This window comes from Anas acuta, chromosome 10 (genome assembly GCF_963932015.1).
Source record: "Anas acuta chromosome 10, bAnaAcu1.1, whole genome shotgun sequence".
Classification (NCBI taxonomy): Eukaryota; Metazoa; Chordata; class Aves; order Anseriformes; family Anatidae; genus Anas; species Anas acuta.
Window position 1 is genome coordinate 18,771,792 of NC_088988.1, and position 18,017 is coordinate 18,789,808.

Below are 18,017 nucleotides of genomic sequence, written 5' to 3' on the forward strand. Positions count from 1 at the left end.
CTAATGTTCTTCAATGTTTTGGGGCTCTTTGTGTTCTGTAACAGATGCAGCCAATTCAGTGTTTTTTAGCTAGGCTATTTTTGGCAACTCCATTATTATAAACAGCTTAGGAGATTTAAAGTGTGCTTGACATTTAAAAAAAAAAAAAGAGAGAAAAGGGGAAAAAGAAAAACCAAAAATCCTCTCTGAGCTGAGAATTTTTTTTTGCTAGTTTCTTGTCTAATCCGTTTTCAACCTGCCAAGATATAAACCCTCAAAACAGAGCTTTTAATTGGCACACTTCTCTGCTCTGGGTGAAATAAAGTTGAATTGTTATGATTTCTTTATATGAGAACGTGTTCATAAAGATGTTCTTAATCCCTGACAATGCTTCATGAAAGGCTAACTGTGTAAGGATTTTACAAATCCAGTAACAAGAACAAAGATAATACTAATCTTTCTTGGCAAGAATTAAACTAGGTTGTTTCAGATAGTAATGTTGCTGCTGTCTTAAAATAAAGCATCATGTAGATTTTTACAATTTTTAATTCAGTAAGTTTGAGTTAGGCTAGCAATCTTACATAATCCATGTAAAAATGTGCCGTATAAAATTTTTACCGAAGGGTCTGTTTGTGCTTTGTGGATAAGGAGAAAATAAATACCAAATTTCCAAGCGTCATCTCCATGTGTATTCTGTACGTGTTGCTCTAGGGAGAAATTTAGAGTTCACAGAACGGTGGAGGTTGGAAGGGGTGTCTGGAAACTCTGGTCCAACCTTCCTGCTTAAAGTGGAGCTAGAGCCGTGCCTGGGGTCATGTGCAGTCATGTTTTGAACCTCTCTGAGGATGGAGACTATGCAGCCTCACTGGGCTGCACCTATGCGCCTACATTCTCAAAAAAAAAAAAAAAAGTAATTGTTGTAAATATTACATATTGCATGTTTTCAAAGCTGTATAGGAAGTTACGACAGTACTGATTTTTACCTCATAATCACACTTTACATACCTTCTTGACTCTAGGAAGTGATGCAAATTGCTAGTGTGATGTGCCGTGCTACGTTAGCACACAAAATTTTATGCCTGTTGAGAAATGTTCTACCTCTTAGAATTTAAAAACAGTGAAATTATTACTGAACTTCAGATAAAAACAGTGAATACTTCTGTCCTTTGATAGGTATATCTGTGTGCATTTCAGTGTTACGGTTGAATTTTTAGTCAACACTTCATTAGAGTTTCATCTCTTACACTTCAGTTAAAAGTAAAATATAAATTCGGGTGAAAAATGTTAAATTAACTGTGCGTTTACATAAAAAGCTTGATGGTTTCTCAACAATAAAACTGTAGATATTTAAAAATGACACGGTGTTGTTGAATTTGGAATTCCAAGTCTTAATGACTTCAGCAAGGAGGAAATAAGTATGTGTAATTGCGACACTTTATATATGTAAACAGATAAGACACTGGCTGATGTTTAAATGTTATATTCATTCACATGGCTTTTCTTCCTTTCCACCTGAATTGTACAGCTCTATTCCAGAACCCACTTCTTAATTGCCAAGGATCAGAACTTTCAACCCAGTCATTTAGGTCAGAATTGTACCTTACATCAATGCTGATGTTTGTGTATGCACCAAGATAAACACTGAAAGATGAGAGAAATGTGCCGAGCCTTGTTTGAAAGAGGTTACTAGGTGTCTAGTAATACATAATCGCACTTTGTTCTTAAGCTGTTAAAAATAACTTAAAATTGAAGCTAAAAATCATAGGCTTGTCTGAACAGGTTAACTTCAGATGTGTTTTATAGAGCAGGACAGTCTGAGGTGAGCATGTCCAAAGCAGACTCCTCAGGTAAGAGGCTTGCCTTAAAAATGTCATATCCTCCAACTGAAAGACTTGCATCACATGACTTAAGAAGTATTTGAACAGGATTTAACTATTTAGGCTTAGAGCAGTGGGAGTAAAAAGTAACTTACCTTTGTATTCACTCAGTTTGAAGTAAATAGGAACTCGGTCTTTCTTGGAAATATGTATCAGATGTGTTAGGGGGTGGAGATGGTACTGTTTTATTGAGTAAACACTATTCCCAACATGGTCATCATCCTGAAGATTTCACAGTTGAAATACCTGAATGTAAATATTGAGAGGAAGTGTTAAAACTGGAAACTGGGGCCAAGACTGGCTTAAAAACAAAAACAAACAAAAAAAGAAAAACAAACAAACAAACAAAAAAAACACTCGATAAAAACCACGGAGAACTCCACAGATATGCGGTGGAGTTAAGTACTGTTACAGATAATCTACTTCAAGCTAGGCAATAGACAAACATGTTTTGCTGTTGTTGATTTGTATCAAACATGTTTTGCTGTTGTTGATTTGTATCACAGTCAGTATTTTCAGACATTTTCATTTCTTCACCTTTGGACCAAGGTGAAGATTAAATTTAGTATATGTCATTAGATGAATGCTGGTTAAAATATCTTAAAGCTGTTGTAATGTAAACTCTCATAGATGTATCAAAAGTGCTTTCTCGAAAGTTGAAATTCTTAGGCTAGTGATAATTTTGCTGTGTTCCTTTTTCATTTTCCTTACTGGGTATCTTGTTTTAATTATCAGTAATCATATCCAAATATCAGATGTTCTGTTAGGGCTAATGCTGTCTTTCCAAGCCAAAGTTGAAGTACTTTATTAGTAATACTTTTGTTACAGTAATTAACAATAAATCTGTATTGACTTAGTTACAAGTCTGCTAAGAAATCAGGCCATAGTTCCGCAAATATTTCAAATAATAATAGTAATGTTTAAATGTATGAGACAAACTGCCTTGGGCTCTCAATCATACTGTCACTTTTTTCATAGTGACAGATGTATCATTGAGTGCTATGAAAAAATATCTAATGTATTAAATATTTTGTTCCTTATTGGGTTATGTGATTTGAAAGTTTTGGAAATACTGCTTTTGCAACCTGTCTTGTCTTGAATACTAGCACATGGTGTGCATAATTGCAGATATTTTTGGAACTGTTTGCAGACAATGAAGGGAAATTCATAAATTTGACTTTGGGAAGAATAAAGTGGAAAAATCATTAGTCAGAAACAGCTTGCTGTAAGCTAATTGCTAGTCTCTTTACTGGTTTCTGATGGTTAATTTTCTTATGTTGTTTTGCTTTAGGAATCTAGAAACCTAATGTCCCAGAACACTTACAATGTGTTTTCTCTTTGAGTCCCACGTAGTTTAAACCCGTAAACATAGATGTTTTTTCTTGAAAACCAATCACTCAATCCACAGGTGTTTTTCTGTTGTAATCAACTACACCTTGATTCTGAAGACACTAATGCTTGATGTCAGACTCTCATTGAATTGTACTTTAATTTTGGTTGCCTTTTGATGGAAGCTGGTAACCTCTCTGCCCATAATATTACCATAAAAGCTTGTTTTATGTAGTAGATCTGTGTTTATTCTCTGTCAAAATAACCAGGCCCATTATGTTTGTAAACAAATTGTCTGGCCTTTTAAAACTTAGCTTGACGGGTATTTTAAAAGAGAAGTGTGTGTATATACACAAATCTTCTGTCTTCATTTGAAGTCAAATTGTTTTTCATTTTTCTCTTTCCCGAAATAAATACTCGGTAATACCTGGTCACTGTTTCATTTTTAATTCCCTATATGTTTAAAGCTCAGATAACAAAGCTCACCTGAGAGTTTACAGCATATAATGGAGTCAAAAGATGTATTATAAAAGATACATGGGAAATCTCATTCTCAACAAACATGTATATAAATTTTTTGCGTTTTTAACTATTGCTACTATTCCCAAATCGGTTATCTCTATTACTTCACATGGTACTGAACACTGTGTAGGAACACAGGCAGTTCCAGCTCCCTTTCATAAGGTGAGCTCAGAGTTGTTTACTTTACTAGCTGTGTAATTCTCTTGATTCTGCTGGGATTGGTCTGCTTCTGCCATTGCTTCTTTTCTTAATCATAGCTTATGTCATGAATAGTACTAAAAGATAAGTAAGGATCTCTAGAGAAAAGAAACAGTCATTTTAACTTGTTTTGCCTAATCCCTCTAAAAGATTCCTATCACCTCTGCTATCTGCTTAGCAGTTATTAAAATTGCTATAATGAAATATCTCAAAGGCTATTCCTTTTGGAGATTTTCATTATATACTGATAGTATGATATTTTTATGGTAATCAATTTCAAATAGATGAAAAGTAAACTGGTTCTGACTCCAGTATTTTGTTGGGTAGGGAAGCATGGAACATGAAAATGTGTTCTGAAAATACTTTAATGCTGAATGTGGTCATTTTCCATCGCTTGAAACAACATCGTTGGTTTTATTATAAAAATAAATAGAATTTTCTGTCTGAGGACTCATGAGCGCTAAAAACCAGAGGAATAGTCCAATGTGGTCTGCATATTCACATGCATAACTGTTTGGCATAAAACTAATTTAGAACTTTTCTATTTAAATGATGCTTTTAAATCTGTACATATGTTGTTTTTTTGTTTTTTTTCTGCAGTCATTCTTAATAATGAAAAGGGATTTAAATGCTTAATTATGTTGTTTATAATTGTATATCATCTTTCTTATTTGCTGTTCTGGTAAATGTTTATTGCATTTGAAAAGAAAAAGATGAAAATTGAAAAGCAGAAATAATCACAGAATCACACAGACTTGTTGAGGTTGGAAGGGACCTCTGGAGTTCATCAGGTCTAGCCTTCCTGCCAAGCAGGGTCACCTAGAGCACATCACATAGGAATCCAAAATCTCCTTTATTATAACCACACTTCATAAAGATTTGTAAACACAAATTAGCTTGTTTGGAACACACAAAGTGCTTTTGGTTTCCCTTAGATTTTTCAGAGGATGAAGTGGCTGGAAGGAGTGGGTCCTGTAACTACTATTTCATGTGACTAGCAACAGAAATTCACGACAACTAATTTTTAACTTCAGTAGCGTTGGTGGTTGTACTTCTATACATACTGTAAAAGCTAAATTATTTCAGATAGGCAGTAGATATATTACATCTTACCTAGTACACTGCTAATGCCAACTTGACCAGACAAATCTGAATAATAAATGATAAAAGGTTGCTGTACTTGAGTGGAACAACTTATGAATAGAGGCACAAAATGTAGCCAATATAAAGGTTTGGCTTCTTATTTCCTTGTAGTAAAGAAATAAGACTGGCTGTATGTAGTGTTTACGTATAAAGTTAGGTTTGTGCATATTGGAAGCGTGTGTAGGGACTAAAAAAAAAAAAAAAAGAAGCTGTAATGTGGTGATAGTTTCTATTTTTAAATTGAATTTACAGCAAAGACTTCTAGTTCAATACATTATTTACATATGCCAATACATACAAGCAGATGATCATATCCAGAAGACTTCTGGTTAAATGTTGCACATATTAGAAATGTGCAGTGCCACAACTAGTCTTCCACATAAATGAAAAATCTTTCAGACACGGTTGGCATGCACACATGCACGGTCTAATTGGTTAAAACCTTGTTTTGTAAGGAGAAAGCTCTGACTGCTCTTCGTGCATTTTGATAGCACTTAAAAATAGGGGCTTTTTTCTTTATTAACTGAAGTTTCTGAAGGAAACGTGAAATCAAGCTATAACTTAAGAATATTGCTTATGCCCTGGTGGTTTCTGAAGATAACTATAGTTGCTGGAGGTTTTAATTTTGAAGTAAAGCCCTCTGACATTAAACAGAAAGGTCAAATCAGTTATTAGTGAAATGAACACTCTATCTATAAATAGTACTGGTTTTTATAACACTCAAAAGTGAAGGAAAAGAACAAGGTTAATTAAAAGTGAACTTGAAGCAGATTGTGTAGTTTGGCTTTGTTGTAGTTTCTTAGTGGTGCTAATAAGTAAAATTAATGTTTAGAAGTAGGGTTTGGAATACTATCTGTTTAGTAAGCTTGTCTGAGTTTTTCCAGTTGGGCTGAAGTCTTCTAAGCTGTCTCTCTAGCTCTGTGTTGAACTTTATCTAACGTTCAGTTATACTTGCTGAGCCACTTGCACAAACTGAAGTGGGGGTAGAGCTGGTTTAGAATTTGACGATTTGGGGCAATGTTTGTCATAGTGACGTAGCTCTTTTTTTTAGTAAGAATGAATGCTGAATTCAGCGTTTGGTATATGTATTTACTCTTGATTAGTGGTACTAGGGATTGGATAGCAGCATTTTATTACTAAGCTAATTAACTCAAATTAAAGAATAGCCAAATTTCCTCACCAAATCACTTTTAAGGGAAAGTGAGGCTGTGAGTAAAATGATAGCGTGATTTTGTGTCATAGCCTGTGTCAGACATCTTCTGTATTATGTATTTAGTATATACTTAGATTTGGTTTCAGTCTCATGGTTTAAAATGCTGGGTAACCTCCTTGATTTTTTTTCTTATTTCTAGGGTGTTGAACTTGGTTTATAAATTTTCCCATTACTTGTGTTGTTTTTGTTAACCATTGCCTGCTAAATCAAAAATAGCAGAACATTTATATGTGACACGCATCACTTTGCATTTGTTCAAGAGAAACATTTCCTGCCTGATGATGATGCTTTTTCATAGCTCTAGCCATTCAGTTAGGCTGTAAGCATTGAATTTTGGGAAGACTGACACGAGGACATTCCACTGTCCCAGTTATTAAGGATTTTACTTATCTTTTCTACATCATGTCACAAATGAAGAAGTGCCCCTGCAGGCTTAGTCTGGTGGTCCATGCAACTGACCCAGTGTTCTCTCTCTGGCAGTGGCAGTAGGAGAATGGCCAAACTGACTTTTTTTTAATTCCTCTGGATCATTTTCAGTGTGTATCTCCAGAATCTATAATAGTCAGAGGGTTATACATACTGTTTTTAGCATCCATTTGCATACGTATGGTTTAGTGAAATTATCTGGAGAATCACTTTTATATTCTGTAAATGATAAAGAAAATCTTGAGCTCAAGTTTATTTAATTTTATAACCTCAGGTTGTAAATAACTCGCATTGTGCTGCCATTAGGTTTATAAGCATTTCAACAGAGCGTATGGACCAGCACTTAATATGGTATCTGTGCTTACAGAACTTACAGATCTATGTGCAAATGGTTTTGTTTTCTTCAGCTGAAACTGCTACCACAACTGCTTCCAAAAGGCAGTGGGGCAGCATATCTTTGAAGTGACGTTTCCTTAGCGTTTGTAATACGAGATGCATTCCTTGTAGGAAAGAGGTGTTGAGTTTTCATGGCTCTGCTAGAAGCAAAACAAAATTGTTGCTGTTTTCAAGATAATTAGTGTATTAAAATACAACTTATAGAAATGAACTGTGTATCCCTTCATTGTCATGTCATCCGAGTACATATCTTAATGCATTTGTTGGTTCCATATATTCTCCTGCAGCCCTCCTATATTAAGGAAGGTGGTAATGATAGGCTAAGGAAATGTGTAGTAGCAGTTGGGAAAGACACCTGCTACAGACGCTCCTTTGGGAAGGCAATGCTTGCCAAGATTACTTGCTATGGCTGTATAGAAAAATATAAATATCACACATTCTTAATGGACCCCCCTGTCTCACGAGTTCTTGTTCCTAATAATTGAAAGCATATATAATACAGTCAGAATCTTAAAATAAGTTAGGCTGGAAGTAACCTTTGGAAATCATCTGATCTAAAGTACTTTACCAAGCAGGACTGGGTTTTTCTAAGGCTTGGATTCTTTCCTACAGACTTGAAGAAAACATTTGCAATTCTAAACTATACAAATTTTGTAAATTGTTACTTGAAGTATCTAAGTAACATTGTCTGAGGTATTTTACACTACTTCTGTCACAATGAAATGTTCTTCTTATGCTTGCTTTGGTATCTATGATATTCTTGTTCCAAATAGGAAGCTACTTTTAAATACTGAAGTTTCATTTTAGTCCAGTGCCAAAGGATTTAATCACAAAAACATGCATGAGAATTTGAAACACGTAGTTTGTGAGCTGGTTTAAGGGGGACAATTGGCATTAACGTAGCAGGTGAATTGGTTCAGCTAGCTCTAGAACTACAGGAAGCTTTCCTATAGTTGTATTAAATTGGGGAATATGGGAAATCACGGCTTGCTGCTTTACCTCGGGAGCAGCGTGGCACTAGCTCACCTATACTATTTATGGAAGGTAGTCTGCTATTTTTGTCTGCCCTTGCATTTTAGCAGCGCAGTGTAATATTACAGTAGGCCTGAGCTGCTTTGGTGTGATGGCTCAATTGGCCGTGTAGCATGTAAACAAGTTAGGGACAAGGAGGCACAGAGGGGTGTATCAGAGAAACAAAAAGTAATTTCCCAGCTTTCAAGAGATTGGGGGTTGTTTGAGCAGTGGGAGGAAGTTCAGTGTGAAAAAGGCATGAAACAGGCATGTTGCTGAACTTCCTCATCTTAAAGCCACTGGAGTAGGTGATGCTCGGCACTGATCCCTTGCAAACCATAGAGAAGTACAGTTGTTGAAAACATAGCTCTGTTTTCTTACTCTCAAATCATGAAGCAAGCATTCATACTAAAATACCTCGTTTGTACAATGTCTGAACAAAGATTTTAAACCTATAAGCACCTCCACTTCTTAGCAAAGTAAACACTGGAGACATTTTAAATTATTGTCTTTCTATTACCTCTTTGTAGTTTGACTTACATTTAGTGTCTTGATTTATTCCTCCTACACTGCAGATAGCTAAATGCACTCCTTGCGATTATTATTGTGTGACAAACCAGCTACTGTGGGCCCCCCCACCCTTGTTTAATGTTTATTTTAACACTACTTTTGAATCTGGTCCTAACATCTGAGATTTTGTGCCTGTTGCTTTTTGTCCTTCTCTATTATTTCTGGTCCCTGTGCAATTATTTCTGAATATTTCTATATACGTATGAAATCACAGAGGGGTGGGGGAAGAATGCAGAAGAAAATGAGCGTAATCTGCTCCTGACTGAGGATGAGGGGATAGACGTTGTTTTTTTTTTAATGCATAAGAAAAATGCACTGCAAATCACTTCTTTTTCTGATGTTGTTGCATGTTCCAACAAAGTCATACAGAGTACCCATTCATGCTCTGTTCCACGTAACTCCCTAGTACGTGAGTGAGCAGGTAGTGGCTGTTGCTGGAGGTCAGGATTGACAGCTTTGCAGTTCACTGGGCTGTCCGTGGTGCCCAGTCCCTGCAGAGTGCCTGGTTTTCTGTGACCTGTTGTAGTTCTGTCTGGGCTGAACCATAAGGAATGTCTCTTGTGTAAAACATGGCCATTATATTTTCTGAGGAGCTGTAACTAACACGTTTACTCTGTAAAGCTCAAATGAAAACAAGATGTATTTCTGCTTATGGATGCTTTAATTCCCAGTAATGTTTATGTGACTTCCCATTAATATGTGAAGAACATCAATTTATCTTTTTCTCCCTTCTGTTTTAAGGATATGTGACACTGCATTTACCCAGTGAAGGAAATATTGTTTGTTACTAAGAAGTTGGCCTGGCATGCTGCATTAATATAGGTTTTAAAACTGAGAACAATTAAAAAAATAAAACTCCATCACGTTAAATCAGTTAAGAGATAATGCTGTTTGATTTTTGCTCTTCTTATTTTTAATGAACTGAAGGTTTTAACTGAAAATGATTTAAAGAGCTAAGGAGTTAGTAACACTCCCAGCATAACCCATATCTGCCTTTTGTGGTGTTTTCTACCATAGAAGCATAACTGTGTTGCTTAAGAACTTGATGGGTTTATTTAACCTAGTAATAACCAACTATTCAGAGCTAGATTTCTAGCAGAATAGTATTAAGTGAATTATGGCTTGTGTTAGCAGCTGTGCTATTTTGTCTAATTCTGGGAAAGCCACAAAACACATAAGCATAGCATTAGCGGCAGGAATGCTGTGGTAATGGGCCCCGGGATCTCTCCTTGCACAGAGGGCTGGGCAGGGAGAGGACTGGCTTAGCAATTAAAGGTGAGAGGTCGGAGCTGCAGTGCCTGAAACTGAGTCAGAGATGGCTTGGGAAAACAGGTACAGTGCCAACAAAAATGTCTGCAAAAGGTTAGGCAATCTATTATATTTGCTAATCAAATATTAGTCATTTGCTGTGTACTTAAATATGATATTGGAAGAGCCTGTTGTGGCATACTCTGTACGTGACGTAGTCCATAACAAATTGCAAATTGCAGTGCAGATTGCAGCATGAATGTACTACAACCCTACTTGAAATACTTGTTGGATCATTTAAGTCTTGGAAAAAAAAAAAAGAGGCTTCCAATCTTCTGGTTTTTTCTTTTATTAGCAACCCTTTCCCCACACACAAATGTATTCAATTTTAATTGTTTTGTTTTATATCCAGTGGTAATCAGCAGTATTGCTTAATCTTCCTTCTACATGCAAGTTCAAAATTCGGAGCTTATAAATGCTTTTTAAGTTACATCCCTGGTATTTTCAGACCAATTCTATGTCTTCTGACACTGTCTTCAAGAAATGCTTAAGCAGCAATAAAATTCATTCCGATGAAGCACATTATCATGATAAGGCTTTTCACGTGAGTGCTCTAAAGGAAATTGCTGTTTCAAGTATTCAGAGGAACAGAATTAACATAACCTCCATCGGGGAGGGGGAACCTGTGAGCAAAATCTTTTGTTTCCATTTTGTTGGTTTTTTATTTGATATTCAGGTGCTGTTTTTTTTCCTTTTTCCTGTAAGTCAGTACCCCTTATTATGCCATTTGAAATTCCCTGTACAGCAGTCCACCTGCTTATTCACTAAAACACCTCAGGGTATGGCATTAATATTCTTTTTTCTTTAATTCATTTTTTTCTGCCCACAGAGTAACGGTTGTGTTCTAACTCAAATAGTGATATTTTAAACTAGAAAGCAAAGAAGGAGGACAATAGAAAAGAAATCAAGTGCTTAAATTTTAAAGGGTGATTTTCTTAATCTTTGGTACACTAGAGATCATCCTTTATTTTCTCCCTCAGGCTTTTTTCTTTTTTTCGATGTCCTTTATAACCTTCTTTCTTCCCCTTCTCCTGAATAAGCTCCTCTTTAAGTAGCATCATCAGATAAATTATCTGAAGCACTCTTTTGCACTGTTTTCATGTTTAAGAGAATTTTGCGGAAAGGAAGCCTGGAACGTTTCTCCATCTTTTTCTCTTCCTTTCAACAGCATATATGTTATTTATGTATCCAAAATAAAAGGATGTAATAAAAGGCTCTTATTAGGTTTTCATTTTTAATTTTGACTTGAAAAAATATAATTATGTATACTTTTTCTTAGTTTTGAAGCCTGTCTCTTTCTTTATGCTTAAAAAATGTTCTTCAGTTAATGTTAAATGTTCTATTTCTCTTGTTTTTTTTTCTTCCTACACAGATTTGTTCCTTACTACGTCAAATGCACGCAGCATTCAATTTGAGACGTGGGTAAATAAGGTAAGAGAGATTCAAATAACCATTCTGTTAAATGCAGAAACATCAAACAAACAAACATTAAAGGTTGTCTGACATGCCTGATGTTAGGAATGAATTGAACTGAATTGAAGGAAATCTTTTACTCAGCATACATTTCCCTGCAGGTTTTTTTAACATGACTGCAAAGGAAACCAATCAGATTGACTTTACATGCATTAGCAGGACTCCTGCTGTGTCATCAGCTGTTGTAGTAATCTACTGACACTTAGCACAATGGTTTATGAAGAAATGAATGATAAGTTGTTTTTATTTTTGTAGTCTCAAAGATTTAATTTTGTTAAGCTTTCTTAGAACTGTGATTCCATGTTTCGGGACAGAGGTTCAAAATCTCACTCCTATGTACACAAGTTACAGCTGAGAAAATTCCAAGTCCTGTGTTAACCAAATACCATAAGTGTAACTCAAGGTTGGGCAGAAACAGGTCAAATGATTATTTATTTATCTAAGAACATCATTGTTGTTAACAACTAATGATATTAATTAATTTGAAACTAAATGCATCCCTTAGGCTACATGCTAACCTAAATTACTGTAGCTAAGAGTGTTCACATCTGTGCAATAAAGTTTACTTTTTGTTATAGGAGAAACTGCTGTGTTCTCTCTGAACTTCAGAGATTTTTTTATTTTTTTTTTGTGGATGGGTGACTGAGCATTGACACAAGTGGCTCAGATTGTGGAGTCTCCTTGTGAACATAGTCAAATCCACCTGTACATGGTCCTGGGAAACCAGCTCTGGTGGCCAGGCTTGAGCCAAGTGCAAGGTGGAAGAGCTGCAGAGGGAAGGGAATTCTACATATGCTTTTAGGTGGAATTACTGAGAAGGAAGTGATTAAGAACCACCATCAAGTAGCTTAGGGAAAGGTAAGATAATGAAATGAGTACCAAACTAAAAACTTGGCATAGATCAAGTTGGGTAGGTCATACAGCAGACATATCTCATCACTGACGGCATCTTGTGACATGTTCACTATAGCCACCTGAGGATTTCTCGCATCAGTGGTATCTGATGATCCCCCATTCCTTCAACAAGTGTATGTATAAGAATTTTGAGTGCAAGAATGAGAAAGGTGGTAGCTGGAGAACAAACCAAGGCCTTGTTACTTTTTGTTCATAAAGTACGCAGGCTAAAAGCCAGTTAACAGATTGCTGACTCTCTTCATTTCAGGTTTTTTTAACTTAGGTATGTATAGTTGTATCTGTGTCACTTCATGAACTGATTGCAGTGACTACAAAAGTGGGCCTTGAATTGTGTTACTTGGTTACAAAAACTTTACATTTTAAATGGGTTTTGGTCCAGGTGTTATCGAGTTTTATGATAAACAGGAATCCAGCACTCTTCTGTCTTTCTGAAGAAATATTAGAATATTACGTTCTGCGAGCCAAGATTTTAATAATAGACAATTAAAACAAGACCTGAACCAGGCATAATGTAAAATCGTGATTTCCTTAGTAGAAGGAAAATCAGAAGCATGTGTGTTTTTAAATATTATCTGTAAAATTACATGTCACTGCCTAAACACATGTTAGTGTTCAAAATAATTAGTGATTTAGATTTTCGTGCTGAAAACTCAGGCTGTTTTGAATAACACAAAAAAAAAATGGGGACAACTCTATTGGAAGAACGTTACCACTGGATATTCATAGGATTCCGTGAAAGATTAGAAATGCAAAAACTCAGTTCTAGTATCCAAACAGTGCAGTTTTCCACAGTTGAGCTTTCTCTTATCTATTTAAGCTCTTCTTTATTGAAGTGTATTTTCTTTGGTTTGAAAGTCAAGCTTTATTACTTGATTTGCCATTCAATTTCTTCGTCATCTTTGTTCTGTTTGATAGGATGGGAACTTCTCTAAAGCTGGGAAAAGCAAAGAAATACCCAGTGGTGTGGTGATTGTTGGGCAGTCTGTGTTTGCAGATTTCGGTGAGTTTCATTTTTCTAAACTACTCATCTCTCATGTTTCTTTTTTGTTGAATTATGAAGTTATTTTTTTAAGGTGTTACATCTGTTGGCCTGTAAATCTTGAAATATGTAGGAATATTTTATTAATATATTCAGCTAAATTCAACTGTGGCTTTTCCAGTATAGTCTAACTCACGTGTATCTATGTTCTTCCAGGCACTGTACCAGTATCAAACCTATTTTTATCAGATGTATTTTGGTTTTTGTTATTGTGTTTTGTTTTTTTTTCTGAAGCAAGCAAAACTTCCTTTAATGCACAGGTTTTTTTCTTGATTGAAATAGTAAGATTTTAATATCTTAAAAAGTCTGGGAGGCTTTTGGACAGAAGAAAATCTTAATGTAAAAGAAAATCTTATGTAAATGCAACTAACTTTCACTAACATCTGTTTGCAAGGGTTAGTGAAAGCCTCTATTTTTCTAGTAGAAGGTACTTTTTCCAATTAGTTCTGGCTTATCAATGTGTGTGTCATGTTATGGACAACAGGAATGGTTGGTTTTGTAGTTCAAAAAATACTTACTGTGTGTGCTCTAAGATAAGAAATTTGTGACCCAAAAAATACTACAGGCCTAATTCTGCTGACACTACTGTGTCAGTGACATCTATCTTAATAAAGAATTAATTTATTATACTTCATATATCACATTGTTGAGGCTGAGCCTGTCTTCAAACATTGTCAAATGTCACCTTGTTGCATTATTTTAATTTTTAACAATTGTGACATAGGGGCATAACAGCTTTTTAAATGAAGTCCAACTCCGTATTAGAATGTGTCCAATTCTCCTGCTCTACTGCTGCTACCTAGAAGAATTCTAGAAAAGCTATTTCCTGACTTTTAACCAGAAGACATCTCTGCTGGACAGTTAATTTCCTTAGTCCTTTATATAACAGCTGTGGATTAGTTTACAGATCATTAGTAAATGAAGTAAGGTGAAACCTGAAGAATGGTCTAGGTTCTTCTGTGAAATGTTACAGTGTTTTGTAAACCCTTTTAAATATTTTTTTTGTAGTATCTTTTAATGTTCACAAATATAAACACTTGTGTATAAATACTACATTTTGCAATTAAAAATAATTTTAAATGTTATTTTTTGTAACTATTTTCCAAGCTGATGTTCTGAATAATGTGTCTTAATAAGTATTAAGCAGATATAGCAGATCTTTTTTTAATGATGGCACTGTGGAAAGCAATCTTCTTGTAGGATATTTTCATCTCTGTGTTAGGTAGTTAATGAGCCCAAGTGATATATCATAATTTTAGAAATTTATCATAATTAATGGGGTTTTAAAAAACTGTGGGGTGCCTTTGCAAAGAAGAGAAGAATGGTTTAGCTGGTAGAGTTAAAACTTTGAAAATGCGAATACTTTGAATGCACAGCACCGTAACCGTGCGGTATGCTGCGTGGTGGTGGTACAGCCGAGGTGATGGAAGGCGCTGGCTGGTGTGGTGATGGCAGCAGCAGGGAGCTGCATTGTTTGAGTTCCATCACCAATTGTGGAACGCACTGCTCTGCTAGCTATCATCAAACTCATAGGGGAAGCATCAACATGAGGGTATAGTGGAACAATCTTTACATTAATAAATTTAATGGGAGAGAACGCCTGCAGCAACTTAAGAAATGCACAGAAACAAATGCAGAGGGACAGCATGGATGGCAACAAGAATAGAGAGGTGGGGAACAATCAATACCATCTATTGAAGGCAATGCTGGCGTTTCAGAGGCTGACTTCTTTGGAATTGGTTATTCTAAAAGATCTCAACCATTTCATCAATGAGAGACAAGGTGGGTATCTACCCAGCATAGATCTTGCTGTATGAGGGCCTTGCTCCCTCTTCCAGAACAGCTGCATTTCGCTATTGTCTTCATCTTCACGGGTGAATGCAGATGACACAAGCCCATCCAGGGTGAAAGAGGAGAGACACTTTAATGGTTTTTCTTTCCACCATGTCCTAGGTGTTGGGACATGTTTTGATGAAGCTCTTGTATGTAGTTTTTTGTGAAACACATAGAAATGCTGTTCTCAAGGCATCAGTGCCACTTCCTTGGCTGATGTGAGCTGATGTTCTCATAATCATTAGCGGAGGCAGATGCCTTTTTTGATTATAAGATTAGGCTTTATTGGGAAACCTGTATAGAACTTTACAGGGATTATTTTTCTAGACCTTTTTGTGGCTGAGCATAGGTACGTCTTTCAGTTGCTTCTAATTAGCATGCAAAAGGGAAGTGTGAAGAAATCTGATGCAAGGACTCCTAGTTATGGAGTGCTTAAAACATGGCTGAAACACAGAAGACACATTTCAAACAGGCAACATATGCACAAATATGAAAGAAGGAATGTTCCATGTCCTTTGTGTTGAAAAATGACTGTCATATTATGTCATCTGTTCAGCTGCAGAAATGGAGGAGATTTGCATGGGAAAAGTAAAGCAGCTATCTTGCTTTGCTGTTTCTAGGCATAGAAGTCTTTTTAAATGAAACTGCGGAGGGAATTGTGTGATTTCTAGGTCAGCTTTCTGCAGTCTTCAATTGTAGAGAAGAGGAGGGAAGAAAGTTTAAAAAAGTGCTTTGTGGACTTTCAAGTAAGAATTGGATACAATAGGTTTTAGACTGCCATGTTGGCAATAGAAGATAATTGGTTGCAGAGGTTTGAATCTCTGTATGTAGAAGATAAGGAAAAATTCCCATCTGTAATTAAGTCTGAAGGAACTAACTTGACAAAAGCTTAGTACAGATTGTCAATGGCTGTATCCATGCTGGGAATGTTTTGATAAGGGAAAATAAATGTGAAGAGATTCATGATATTAATGAAAGAAATTAGGCGTGAATGAACTTTCTAGGGTTTTTTTTTTTTTTTTGAATCTTGCTTTGAATCAGGTGTTAAGGTGGCTTTTATCTTCACATGTCACAATGCTGATATGTGTTTTAACTTTCCTAAGGGAGCGAAAGGAGTGCTGTAGTGTGTTTATGTGTGTTGATAGAGAAGCCACGTGTGTTCTGACAGTTATGGAAATACAGCTATGATTTTGAAATTACTATTTGAGTACAATTATGACTTCAGGATTTAATTTATCTTCTGTTGCAACAGTGGATAGGAAGTTGAGTAGTGCATTAGTTTTTTCTTCATCTTGCCAACATTCATTTAAAACAAGACAATGAATAATTATTTTCTCATTGAACAAAGTTTTAGAGGATACTGAAGTCAATGTACTACTAAAACAACGTGCATGAGTAATGAAGTGATATAATTTAAATTCTGTTATTTATGAAGCACAGTCTGATGGAAGTTGAATAATGCCCTACCACCTCCAAAAATAAAAAATAAAAAATAAAAAAACCTGCCTAAATACCTCTCTAAATGTGGTTATACAGTAATTGGAAGGAGGGAGCAAAGTTGCATTGCAAAGTATTTCAGTTGAGTTCTGATAACTTTCAATCCATTATTTTTTTCTGCATCAATCTAACAGCCAAGAGGCAAAATGTTGTGTTACCAGAACAACACTGCATTTACCCACTTTGCAGTGTCAGCATGTATCTAGAGACTTCAAATGGTAGGCAGTTATTGTACAGGTTCTGTGTGTACTGAGCTAAAGAAAATGCCTTATTAGAAATGGTTTGTCTGACTTTAACATCTCCCTTTTTCAGTTTTCAGTTTCAAAAATGATGAAATAATGATTGTCGTAAGTCAAAAGGAAGTTAAGGTGTGATGGTTGGCAATTTAAATTGTAATTTGGCTTTCTGTAATGGGGCCTGAAAGAAGTTTCATTGCACAACCAATCAGACTAGCACAAGGGAAAACGGGGAATGAGATGCATTAGAAGGTTGCATTACCTTCGACCTAAGTAGCTTTTATCAAATGATGTAAATGATTCCTCAGAGCAGAACCTACCATTGCTCTCGTGCTCTTTGTGTATGCTGCAAGCATCTTCTCTGACAGTGGGATGCAGCTGCTGTGACTAGAAACATGTTCAGTATACAGTCACAAGCTTGTTACATTCCCATCCTACAGTATTTTTAGTGTTGCTTGCCTCTCTTTTCTTCCCTTTTTTCAATATTTTCTGTATCTTGTAGCTGGTGTTCCGGGCTCTCTGTTCCCTAAAGGTCTCAAAGAATTGTGTTTCTCTGCCACTTCTTATTTACTTAACCTTGTGCACATCAGACTGTGGAGCTACATCCAGTCTAGGCATGAATTTAGGAGTATATCATTTGAGCTGCCTTTTTCTCATTTACACCCACCTTTCTATTTATGCAGTGTTGTGCTTCTCAGTCCAAGATTCTGATTTATTGATCATATGTACATTTAACAAAGCATCTTTTGTTTCAGAAGGTGACTTAGTCTAACATTATGTTCTGTTTCCAAAAGTTTTATTTGAATAAACCTTCCCAGCCATAACTCTTTACCTGCCCTTTGAAAGGGGGGAAAAAAAAGGTGGGGGTGGGAGTATCTTTAAAATTTCTCAGTTAGTATGTTACTCAAAGGCAGCTAGTTTGGGATTAGATTCCTTTTCTTATATTAATTAGGTTGAACAATAGCTGTCGAGTAGAAACTATTTAGGTAAATAAACATGTTAAATAATAAAATAAAATAAAGTTAAATTAAAAAAAACACCACAACTTGGTG

The 18,017-nt window shown here is 35.7% G+C and overlaps 1 protein-coding gene across 1 annotated transcript in view; it reads left to right on the forward strand.

The window, feature by feature from the left end:
• ITFG1 (integrin alpha FG-GAP repeat containing 1) overlaps positions 1–18,017 on the forward strand; it is a 70,422-nt gene that overhangs the window by 10,026 nt on the left and 42,379 nt on the right. The window contains exons 7-8 of the mRNA XM_068693633.1: positions 11,345–11,403; positions 13,276–13,360. Of these exons, the coding sequence (XP_068549734.1) occupies positions 11,345–11,403; positions 13,276–13,360 (144 nt within the window). The remainder of the gene's footprint in view (positions 1–11,344; positions 11,404–13,275; positions 13,361–18,017) is intronic.